Consider the following 12,593-nt stretch of genomic DNA (forward strand, 5'->3'; position numbering starts at 1 on the left):
ACAAGGAATAGTGGATGGAAACTGATCAAGGAGAGATTCAACCAGGAAATAAGGAGAAATTTTCTGACAGTGAGAGCAATCAACCAATGGAACAGAAGTTGGCATCAGAAGTTGTGGGAGCTTTCAAGAAGAGGTTGGACTGCCATCGGTCAGAAATGGTGTAGGGTCTTCTACTTGGGCAAGGAGTTGGACTAGATGACCTACAAGGTCCCTTCCAACTCTGTTTATCTGTTAAAACTACACAGAATGTGGCATCCTATTTATTAACTGGCAGCAATATTAGCACTCAGTAAGTAGTATTTAACCTAGTTTAAACTGTCAAGAGATTACAGGGTCGTAAAAAGGGAGTTAAGCTAGTTTAAACAGTATAATACCTGTCTTGTAGGAGCTTCATTGGTCCAATTCACAGTGCTGTAAAAGAGCACCCCAACTCCTAGCCATCGTAAACAATCTCAGAGGGATACTGTTATCAATAATATTGAAAGTTTCTAAGACGTCTAAAAGATCCAGGAGGAATGCCTTCTCCACATCCATTTCTAGCATAGATCATCCATTAGGCTGAACCCTGAACACCTGGCTGAAGAGCCAAGGTGGCGCAGTGGTTAAAATGCAGCACTGCAGGCTACTGCTAGATCAGCAGGTCAGCGGTTCAAATCTCACCGGCTCAGGGTTGACTCAGCCTTCCATCCTTCCGAGGTGGGTAAAATGAGGACCTAGATTGTTGGGGGCAATATGCTGACTCTCTGTAAACCGCTTAGAGAGGCCTGAAAGGCCTATGAAGCGGTATATAAGTCTACTGCTATTGCTACTGCTATTGCTGACTGAAATGGATACATGCCGTAAGGAAGGGAAACAAATGAAAGTATGGATTTACTTTGCTCAATCTCCATGTAAAAACCAGTATGGTGATCCTTATCTTTGTTAGGTGTTACACTGGGGTGGAAAGTTAATTATTTGATTGTAATGATGTTATCTAGAAATAGTAAGAATGCCCTAAAAAAGAAGGATAAGGGGACAGGTTAATTTCTAGAAGTTGGACATTTGTATACCTGATTTTCATTTTCATTCCTTCCATTGTCCAATACAATACTTAACTTGTGATCCACGTCATTGTGGTTCTCATTGATCAGTATTGACAATTGACTTCAAGTCTCTGCAGCTGAGCTGTGGAAGAACCATATCACTGGGAATAAACCTGAAGCTTTTACAATGAAGGTGTTTGCTGCATTGAGCCCCTTAGCCCTTACCCCCTACATGGTATTATAGTTGGTTTGAGGTAAGTGGGACACTGAGTGGAGAGTTGCTTAGAACATGTCTCAGAATCTTTTGAGTATCAGAAAACTTCCTGCAGATTCCTTGGTGGGTAGAGGGTCTTTATATTAAAGTGTCCTGCAGAGAAGATATTGGGAAAACACAATCTATCCAGGAACAGACAACCTGGAGCCTCAGAGGTTTTGGCCAGAGGTGGTATTCAGCAGGTTCTGACCAGTTCTGGAGAACCAGTAGCGGAAATTCTGAGTAGTTCAGAGAACCGGTAAACACCACCTCTGACTTGCCCCACCCCATCTATTATCTGCCTCCCGAGTCCCAGCTGATCAGGAAGAAATTGGGATTTTGCAGTATCCTTCCCCTGGAGTGCGGTGAGAATGGAGATTTTACAGTATCTTTCCCCTGCCACGCCCACCAAGCCACAGCCCACCAAGCATTGCCACACCCACCAAGCTACCACAGAACTGGTAGTAAAAAAAATTGAATCTCACCACTGGTTTTGGCCACATTCTTGTGGACTCCATCTGTTTGTGCCTGGGACTGATGAGTACTATTATCAAAAAATGTAGAGGGCACCAAATTCCCTGTTGTAAAACAACCTAAGTGCATACTTATGAATTATTATTGGCAGGAAAAGTGAAAAAACAGCATAACAATTTATATCACTGTTAGGAAAAGAGTGTTCATTTGCTGTTGGAATGAATGTCTATCGTGGACACGCCAATTCACACATTTATGGGATTCTCAATAAATTGGCAGACAATGATTTAATCACAAGGAAGCCTTGTATGTGAGTGGACATTTCTTCTGTCCAGAAGCCGTGTCAATGGGTAGAACTGGTAGGCTGGGGGGTCAAATTTTATACCCCTCAGATAGGGTTCGTAACTTAGGAGTCCTCCTGGATCCACAGCTGACTCTCGACCATCATCTGTCGGCTGTGACCAGGGGGGCATTTGCCCAGGTTCACCTGGTCCGCCAGTTATGACCCTACCTGAATCGGGAGGCTCTCACAACAGTCACTCGAGCCCTTGTGATCTCTAGGCTGGAATACTGCAATGTGCTCTACATGGGCTGCCCCTGAAGTGCATCCAGCGACTGCAGTTAGTTCAGAATGCGGCCGCGCGAGTGATAGTGGGCGTACCTCGGTTCGCCCACATAACACCCATCCTCCGCGAGCTGCACTGGCTATCTGTTGATCTCCGGGTGCGCTTCAGGGTGCTGTTGACCATCTTTAAAGCCCTTCATGGTAGTGGATCTGAGTACTTGAGAGACCGCCTTCTGCCGATTACCTCCCTCCGACCGATAAGATCGCACAGACTGGGCCTCCTCCGAATTCCATCCGCCAGTCAATGTCGACTGGCGACTACATGGAGGAGAGCCTTTTCTGTTGCAGCTCCGACCCTGTGGAACGATCTCCCCGTCGAGATACGCACCCTCACCACTGTCCAGGCCTTCCGCGCAGCCCTCAAGACCTGGCTATCCCAACAGGCCTGGGGATAAGCCTCTAATTTGCCCCACCCGAGTGTTGAATGTTGAATGCAAGTTGTGTTTTTATTATTTTATTTTGCTCACATATTGTTTATTTTGAATTGCACCCCCTCCCTAATGATTGTAAGCCGCCCTGAGTCCCCTCAGGGAAAAGGGCGGCCTATAAATCCTAATAAAATACTCAAAAATAATAATAATAAAAAAGAACATTTTGATGATCCTGTTTTTGTGTCTCTGATGCTAGCCCAGTGAGTGTGTTGTGTAGCCATTTATGGAAACACAAATGGTTGAACTGGTTGAACTGAGAGTACAAAAAATTTGGAGGGCTATTTGCAACCCCCCCCCCAAACCCTCATTTATTCGATCAAATCATCATAATGTTTATTTTGGGAATAAATATCACTCAGAGCCTTGTGGCCAACAAACTAAAATGATCGTTCTTAAAATGTGGTTCTCTCCTTTCTTAAAATTTCTTCTTTTAGCATAATGTCGCAGTTATGAGATGATGGGATGTATAGTCTACTTCTTATTTATTCAGAAGACCCGCTGATTATAAACAGTTAAAATTGTATTTATCAGTAACACTGTGTGAATAGATAGCATGGGATGTAAATTTTCCCTTTTCAGAATCACATCCATGAACTTCCCTGGACTTATTTACAGAGCAAGGGCTACCAATGTCTGCCTTTTATTTTATGTGTATAGGTTATCTGCTCTTATGTTGGCTTTTTTATTCTGTGCCCCATTATCTGAATTTTTTATTAGCCTCCTTTCTAAGTCCCCTGAGATCTCTGCCTTCCTGTCTTATAAAAAGGCCAGTAAACCTTTACTCGTTTTAGCAGATTGCAAGTAATCTACTCTTTCATCATAGGCTCCTGTTATTTTTCATTCTGAAATTATGACCCATAGTCCTGGGGACTTAGATGCTATGAATTTTAGGACATGGCTTAGCACTATGACTTGGAGAAAAATATGAAATATAAACCCAAGCTACTATTTCAATTCTGTTTTCTTGGCAATTGATATTCTTTTCTCCCTGGTGTCAGAACAGCACTTCTATTATACCTATTATCTCTGTTAATAAGCCACCCATTGGTTTTCACAAAAACTATCCATGGCTTCACCTACTAGGATTATCAAAGTATTGTGTGTATATTGATTCTAAAGGGGAAAAAAATCCTAAAATATTTCTGATCGATCCCAGAGCTCAGAAATCTGAAATATCAGACTAACAGTGACCAAGATAAAAGGGAATTGATCTAAAGTGATTAGTATTAATATCCTGATAGCATCTGATGAATGTCAAAAGATTGGAGTTTTTATTTATTTATTAAACAAATTTCAGTAGTTGTCCAACTCACATGTAGGTGACTCTTGGTGGCTTACAACATTTAGAATGGTTTCTCTAATTTGTTTAAGAAAGTGATTGAACTTCTTGAGTCCTCAGGATACAAATGCAGCCACCATCACTCCTTGAGGGATATCTGTTGTTGGATTTCATGTTGGTTCCTCTCTGATTAGTATCCCTTTCAAACTTGATATTGAATTCTGGAGGTTGCTGCGGTCTTTGATTTCCAGCACCATTTTTTTCCCCTTCTCCAGCCCCAGTCTTAGAAAAATCAGATAGCTGCAATGCAGTATTGTATATTCTAAAATTACAAAAGCCACTGGATCACATCAAAATCTTTTTTTAGTTCTGTGTTTGCTTCTCAGTGACCAGCTAGGTGCCCCTGAGAAGTGCACAATAAATGTGCCCTCTGACTTTGTAAAGACTGTAGTGTTCTTTGTTTCGTGTGTGGCTATATAATTTCATTCCTCTCTGGATTGTTATATCCCTCTCTCTTTTATGCTGGAGTGAATTGTCCCCCTGATGTGATGAAAGTAGCCAAGAAATAAAATTTGTCAGGCAGGACTGAAGCTCTCCAAGTGTCTATCTGTCTGTCTGTCTGCCTGCCTCCCCCCACCTTCCTTTTTTTAAAAGCAAAGGAAGGGGGAGGAAAAGAGAAAGAAAGAAGTAAATAGAGTGAAGAATGGATTAGGATTACAATAGCCACAGGTGAAGGGAAATCTCCCCACCCCTTGTAACCATACTGATATCTGCAGTATTGTTGGCATCCCCAGAATATTGGACTCCTTTGATCTGTCCTTTCTCCACAGGTCTACACCCGCTATGGAAAATGCTACACATTCAATGGTGACAGAAACAAAGCACGGATGACTCGCCAGAGTGGGATGGGGAATGGGCTGGAGATCATGTTGGACATCCAACAGGAGGAATACCTGCCCATCTGGAGAGAAACCAGTAAGAACTTGCATGATATTAGAAAGAGACATGATTCTGGAGTCCTTACATTATTAGTCCAGAGGGCTATCCCTGTCCTGACTTTCTAGCGTACTCCTTTTATGCATGACAGATATTAAGCAGCTTGGTGGGCCTAGAAGTGAAGATACTTACCTCTCACTCGGAAGGTTGAGAGTTCAATCCTAGGCACAGCAGATATTTTTCTATCTGGGTACAAAGAGAAAATATCTGCTACATGCTCAGCTTAGGTGTAAGGAAGGGGACCTGGCCAGTAAATGCTCAGCTCCATTCAGTTGCCCTGCTCTACGCGGAATAAAGGAATTAAAGGGTCATAAAAAGAAAAAGTGCATGTAAAATATTACATCCAATCCCAAAAGCATAGAAATATTGATTAAATTACTGTCTGTCTTCAGAAACTAAGAGTCACAAATGTGTTACTTGTAATAGTAAAAAAATCTGTATCAGGTTTCTGTTCTCCTCCAGATGTGTTGACAGTTGAAGACTCGAGTTCCCAAAGTTAGGAAAGCAGCTGCATACCCTGTTCAGTTCCTGAATATCAAAAATATAACAAATATACAGACAGTTTGGTTATCACTCCATATTTTGTGTTTTAAACAAAGCAGGGAAAGCATGCAAATGACAGCTTTTAGAATTTTTTCTGGTCCCTTCATAATAAATGCAAACCAGGTCATGTGACTGAGAGGGTGGAGGGAGGCTCAGAAGGCAGAGCTGGCAACTCCTTTCCAGTATTGGGTTTGGTTGGAAATAATACAAAGATTAATTATGGTAGATATACCACCACATCAGACTCATGAAAAAGTAATGTATCAATTCAAGAAATCCTGGCAGCGTGTCTCTGACCTTTTTAAAACTTGTAATATATAGCCATTAATATATATATATATATATATATATATATATATATATATATATATATATATATATATATATATATATATATATATATATATATATATATATATATATATATATATATATATATATTTGACAGCTTTTATTATTTAGTAACTAACGAATCCCCTTGACAAGGCAGGAAACAAACACAGTCATACGGGGGAGGAGATTGAGAAATGTGTCTACAATGAATAGCGTCATGGCTGTCAGATGAACGGACGTATTCCACTGATGCCCTCTCAAAAGAAATGCTAACCAGGGCACCACCACTTCTTGTTCCAGATGAGACATCATTTGAAGCTGGAATCCGGGTACAGATCCACAGTCAGGATGAGCCACCCTACATTCATCAGTTGGGATTTGGAGTCTCCCCTGGTTTCCAGACCTTTGTTTCCTGCCAGGAGCAGCGGGTGAGAGCCAGAAAGTAGAAGTTCCTCTAGCTTGATAAATCAGGACATTGGGAGAAGCTGAGAATAGCAATATCACTTAGACTTATATACTGCTTTACAGTGCTTTACAGCCCTCTCTAAGCAGTTTACAGAGTCAGCCTATTGCCCTCAACTATTTGGGTCCTCATCACTGGACAAGAATGGTTGGAGTAAGAAGGAGGGATCGTCAGGGATGCCATTGACTGGGTCATGATAGCATATAGACAAAAGTTGACAGAGTGAGCAGAAGCCCAGAAAGAATGCTTTTACAACAACCAAACACCATTCATTTCCCCCAAGATTATATTGGCACCCTGACCCTGTTGGTTTTTTGCAAAGCCTCAAATACTTGGATGTGTTCTCTGGCATGGGGTCAGATTGATATTTGAGTTTCTTGTTCGTCAGTGGCAGATTGGTTTTTATCTTGGCTGCTAATGTACTGCATGTATTGTGGTTTTGTCATTTGTATTATGGTTAAGAATTTTATAAGACACCCAGAGTTGCCAAGGTGAGATTGGAAGGCAACTAATTCAAATGATGGATGGATGGATAGATGGGAGGGAGGAAGGGAGGGAGGAAGGAAGGAAAGAAAAATTAGTTTTTCACAAGCAGGTCCTTTCCCCAATATTTTTGTTTCAATTCCAAACTGACTGGGAGATTTGGATATTGTAGTGCTGCGCAACCAGAAGTTATTAAACTGGAGAAATCTGTAATACAGCATCACATTTTTCAAATGATGTTCATCCCTTCAGTCAGCTATGAACTGTAATGAAATCAAATCTGGTTGGACTATAAAATTCTGGTAAAAACGTTCTCAAAGGATGTGGTCTAAAATTTATTTATTTATTTATTCATTCATTCATTCATTCATTCGTGTATTTAATTTTCTCAGTCAATGACTCCGGGCGGCTTACAATTTAAAAAATATTACAATTAAAAATAATAAAAACACTAAAAACATCCAAAATAACTATGCATAGCAGCCAAGATACTTGACCATAATACAGGCAGAAAGCAGGGCCTTTAACACATTGAGCACCCCAGAACATAGCCAGGATTTTAGGGCCTTACGAAAGGCTTACACAATATTATCATAACAGAAATCATAGCACTTCGTAGGACTCATATTTGATTAGAAAGTCTAGCTGGAGGAGAGGAAGGCTCTATATTCTACTAAAACTCTCATTGTCAGCAGCCACTTAATTGCAGGAGGGAGGGAGAAAAGGAAGGAAGGAAGGAAATGACTGAATGACAGGAAAAGAGGAAGGGAGAAAGATTTCTGATGCTCAGTGTGGAAACTGGCAGGAAGTTAGAAGTCACTCCTGCTTCCACTGCTCTTTTGTCCAGCTGTGGTCATTCTGTTTCTGTTTAGGTAAGGAAATATCTCTGAAATGATGATCCAATAGTGCACGGGTTGTCTCAGTGAGTCAGAGTCTCACTGAATAGAGATATCTCTCTCAGTCAGTTCCAGTCCACATCCAGAAGCAGATGCCGGATGTAGACTACGACAGTGATTTCTCCTGAGGAGATCATACTGTGAGTCAAGCCTTGGATATCTTAATCAGGCTCTTGGCTGGCAACGTGGTTAAATAAAGCAGTAACTATTAGCTGACAGCCAAAAAAAAAAAGACAGCCGCAGAACATATTTTCAGGTTATTCAGTAAATTTTGCAGTTTTCCATCTCTAATGCAATTTGAAAGAAGGCACCAAAATACCTGCCAATTTTTAAGGTGGCCATTTTTGTTTTCCTTGTCTAGCCTCTGATACAATGGGCCAATATTTGTGCACTACTGGAATTGGTTTAATAGATATTCCATATTTCCAGTTGTAGTTCTATGGGATAGGAACTTCTTTAAAAATAACCAACATTTCACAGAACTACAATTCCCAAGATCCTTTGAAGAAACCATGAGAATTAAAATGAAAAGCAGAAATGGAATTTTAAGGTGTAGATATGTTCTACAAAAGAAAAAAAGGGGCAATATTATTTAAGATTCCAGAGTTGATCGCAAAATAACTCTGTAATTATTTGATTCCAAGGAAAAACCTGAGAAGATAAATACAATTCCTATAATTAGAGGAAGTTGTGCAGGTTTTAAAATCATATGACTCAAAAGTCATTCCAAGAAATATCCTTGTATTAACCATTATTATCTTAATTGCACCAAATAGGGACAATTTAATATCTCTGCTCCTACTCCACCCCACTGCCACACATTTTCAGATTAAATGTCATTAGTGCCATCAGGCTTTCTCTGAATTTCAGCATAAGGTAGGGGTCAATTTAAAAATATTCAAACGTATCAGTGAATTGGTGTATACGGATGGATGGTTCATTTTCCCTTAAGAAAATGTTAAAGAAAATATTGGTATTAAAGAAAATATTCAGAGCAAAAGAGAAGCCAAAAATTGTACACTGAAGTTTCATTTCTGTGCATTCTGTCAAACTCTGTTGGAATCAGTTTGATTGATGATTTCTCATCATATCATTTCCTCATTAGATTCTGGTCGTGGAATTAGCTACATTCTGGTCCTCTACCATTTTAGTATTTTAGTCTTCATCCACAGGAGTTCTTTGAGGGAATTTGGACCAGTCACTATCTCTAAATCCAACCTTGCTGCTGGGAGAATAAAATTGGAAGACAAAATACTTTTCCTTAAGCCGTTGGAGGAAAGATGGATTTAAATCTAATGTCTAATTAATATTAGAAGATGCTGCCTATGTCTCTTACACTAAATGTTATTCAAAGCCTAATTCTGCAGGATGTGGAGCCTTTAATGAAGGACTATGTTTTAAAGTAGAGATTTCCTCAGTGCAGATTCTTAACTATTACAGTGTGTAATAATTTAGAAAAACAAATGCATGAACCTGAAATGTTAAAGAATCCTGTAAAATCAGAGGCAACTGTAAAACCTTCTAGCCTTAAGAATGAAATTCATGGTTAGTACTTCAGGTTTAGAGTGGAGAAAAATAGGTAAACATTATTTACAACAGAGGTTGCTGGCTACTGTAGAAGGAGAAGTCTGGCCTTGAAAAAGAAACAAGAAAATATATTCTTAGAGTTGTGGCCCAACGGAGAGCATTTTTGGTACAACTATCCAGTTCTGGAATTCCTTTCCTGTTCATTCACGGATGTGCCACTACTTTCAGCACCAGCTTCAGTTACACTTGTTCATCTTCTATTTTTTTTAAAAACTGGTGCTATGATGCAGAGGTGGGTTGCTCCCGGATCGGACAAACCAGTAGTGGCGGCGGCGGGAGGCTCCGCTCCCTCACCTGGATGCTTCTGCACACACGTGCAAGCATGAGCGAATCGGTAGTAGCAATAGCAATAGCAATAGCAGTTAGACTTATATACCGCTTCATAGGGCTTTCAGCCCTCTCTAAGCAGTTTACAGAGTCAGCATATCGCCCCCACAGTCTGGGTCCTCATTTCACCCACCTCGGAAGGATGGAAGGCTGAGTCAACCTTGAGCCGGTGAGATTAGAACCGCTGAACTGCAGATAACAGTCAGCTGAAGTGGCTGGCAGTACTGCACCCTAACCACTGTGCCACCTCGGCTCTATAGTGCCGGGATTTGCAACCCACCTCTGCTATGATGCTTTCCCAGCCTAGTATTCTGAATGAAAACCTTTTCAAGTTATTTTTTTTAATTGTTTGGTAGACTTTTCCTTTTATTGTTTAAAAAATTAATTAAACTCATTGCTGGTTGTGTATTTTTAATCAGTTGCATCCTGTTTGGGGGTGGAATATAGGATCGCAGGCGTGCATGTGTAAGGAGAGGCTTTTCGGGTAACAACATCACTGGATGAGTACTGCTTTTTCTTGGTGTTTAGCTTGCTCCCCTTCTCCTGCAGCTGACCTACCTGCCGCAGCCTTGGGGGAGCTGCCAGGCCAGCCTGAAGGAGGAACAGATCCTGCCTGGCTACGAGAGCTACAGCATTGCTGCTTGCCGGCTGCAATGTGAGAAAGAGGCAGTGGTTCAAAACTGCCAGTGTCGCATGGTGCATATGCCAGGTAAGGGAGGCCTTCTCGGCCTGCCTCACAGACTCCAGGCCCCTCGGTTGCCTGGAGAATCTGCTCCAGAAGCTGATTTGCCATGAGCCTGTGGGGCCAACCTTGGCTTTACTCACATCTGCTCCTCACATCTGTTCCAGCGATTTGAATGTCACAATCTGATACTCGGACACAAAGCTGGTGAAACTTTTCCCTCCATTTGTTTCCAGCTTCAGAAGTCTTTCCCCTGATAAATGCAGTTAGTCCTCGACTTACAACAGTTCATTTAGTGACCGTTCAAAGTTACAACAGCACTGGAAAAAGCCACTTATGGCCATTTTTCACAGTTACGACCTTTGTGGCATCCCCATAATCACGGGATCAAAATTCAAAAGCTTGGCAGCTGGTTCATACTTATGATATGACCATTTTGGTTATGTGGTCATTTTTTGCACCCTTCCGACAAGCAAAAGTCAATGGGGAAGCCTGACTCACTTAACAATCGGGTTACTAACTTATCAGCTGTAGTGGTTCACTTAACAACTATGGCAAGAAAGGTCATAAAATCGGGCAAAACTCACTTAACAAATGTCTCCCTTAACAACAGAAATTTGGGCCTTAATTGTGGTCAGGTGGTATTTGATTGTCATAGTGATGTTAAAGGTACAGGAATCAACACAGATATGGAGCATTTGTATCACACCAGTCTTGTTCAACTACCAATCGGTACTCTCTGACTAGGCTGAATCACACTCCCATTTACCCCAAAATACATCCTTTTGGGAGGAACAAGACTGGAGGAGATGGCTTTGCACCCTCCCTCTCCTCATGCTATACTGCATATCCTGTCTGGCAGGGTAAAAATTAAAACTTGATCCAGCTGCCAGCATCCACCATTTCCCAAGGTTGTAGTCACTATGGATCAATTAATTTCAGCTTAGGGGTTTGCCCTGAGTCCAACCTGGTTGGACAGATAGGTGATTTTTTCCCCCCTCCATAATGATGACAGCCTAGAATTTGGGCATTCTAAATGGGAAACTGTACTATCGCACACCCTGGGGTATTAGGCCTGAAAATAGTTCCATGTGTGCCATCCTTCAGTGGCTCTTAAATCACCTTTAATCCCTCATTATCTATAGGATCTCTCATTGTCAGCATAGGGCCACAGTGCAATCCTTCCCACCAAATACTGGAATACTGAAAATATGTACTTTTTCCAACTCATATTTCTGAGTCCAAAGGGGGAAATGCTATTGACACACAGAAATTTCACTGATCTTTGGATTATCACTCAGGATGCTGCTCCAAATAATATTACTTAGCCCAGAGAATTGTTTAACTGTGACATGAGGCTAACTTTTTCCAACTTGGTGTCCTGCATATGTGCTGAACTACAACAGCTATCATCCACCCCTAATAAGTCAATTGTTATGCTGACAATTTAGTGATGATGGTAAGTCTAATATGTGCAGAGGAGAAAGTTACATTATATTGTCTTCTTTTGGCTTCTAGCCAACGGATGCATTTATACCAAGGCAGCAGAATAAAAGATATATTCATCTACATCCACATAGCAAAATTATTAGACACCCTCCCTCTGTCCCAACTCTAAGAATAACAGGAGATGAGTTTGGGGTAAATGAGGCATTTCTGGTTAACTACTACTACCCACACTCTTCTCTTTCAGGAAATGAGACCATCTGTTCACCCAATGTCTACATTGAATGTGCTGACCATATATTAGGTAGGTATTTTTGAAGGTGGCTCAGTGGTGACGCGGTGGTTCAGTAGCTAAGACTCTGAGCTTGTTGATCAGTCCACCAGTTCGGCGGTTCAAATCCCTAGCGCCACGTAACAGAATGAGCTCCCAGCTTCTGCCAACCTAGCAGTTCGAAAACATGTAAAAATGCAAGTAGAAAAATAGGAAATTGGTGGGAAGGTAACAGCGTTCTGTGTGCCTTCGGCATTTAATCATGCTGGCCACATGACCACGGAGATGTCTTTAGACAGCGCTGGCTCTTCAGCTTTGAAACAGAGATGAGCACTGTCCCCTAGAGTCAGGAATAACTAGCACATATGTGCGAGGGGAACCTTTACCTTTATTTTTGAAGATATTTTAGCAAACCATGAAGGGACCAATAAGGAGAGGATCTGGACAACAGTCATAGTTAGGTAGAGTTTTAGTTGCTTTTG

General features: G+C 41.2%; 1 protein-coding gene across 4 annotated transcripts in view; it reads left to right on the top strand.

The window, feature by feature from the left end:
- The window catches only part of ASIC4 (acid sensing ion channel subunit family member 4), a 94,706-nt gene that overhangs the window by 58,478 nt on the left and 23,635 nt on the right, over positions 1-12,593 (top strand). For 2 of the 4 annotated variants that reach the window (XM_087713378.1, XM_087713387.1), the window contains exons 2-5: positions 4,915-5,059; positions 6,257-6,384; positions 10,241-10,421; positions 12,088-12,144. In XM_087713378.1, coding sequence (XP_087569504.1) covers positions 4,915-5,059; positions 6,257-6,384; positions 10,241-10,421; positions 12,088-12,144 — 511 coding nt within the window. The remainder of the gene's footprint in view (positions 1-4,914; positions 5,060-6,256; positions 6,385-10,240; positions 10,422-12,087; positions 12,145-12,593) is intronic. The other 2 variants (XM_087713382.1, XM_087713392.1) reach the window with 1 other exon arrangement.

This window comes from Thamnophis sirtalis, unplaced genomic scaffold (assembly GCF_051295495.1).
Source record: "Thamnophis sirtalis isolate CommonGarterSnake01/CBP01778 unplaced genomic scaffold, rThaSir2_p1.2 scaffold_1, whole genome shotgun sequence".
Classification (NCBI taxonomy): Eukaryota; Metazoa; Chordata; class Lepidosauria; order Squamata; family Natricidae; genus Thamnophis; species Thamnophis sirtalis.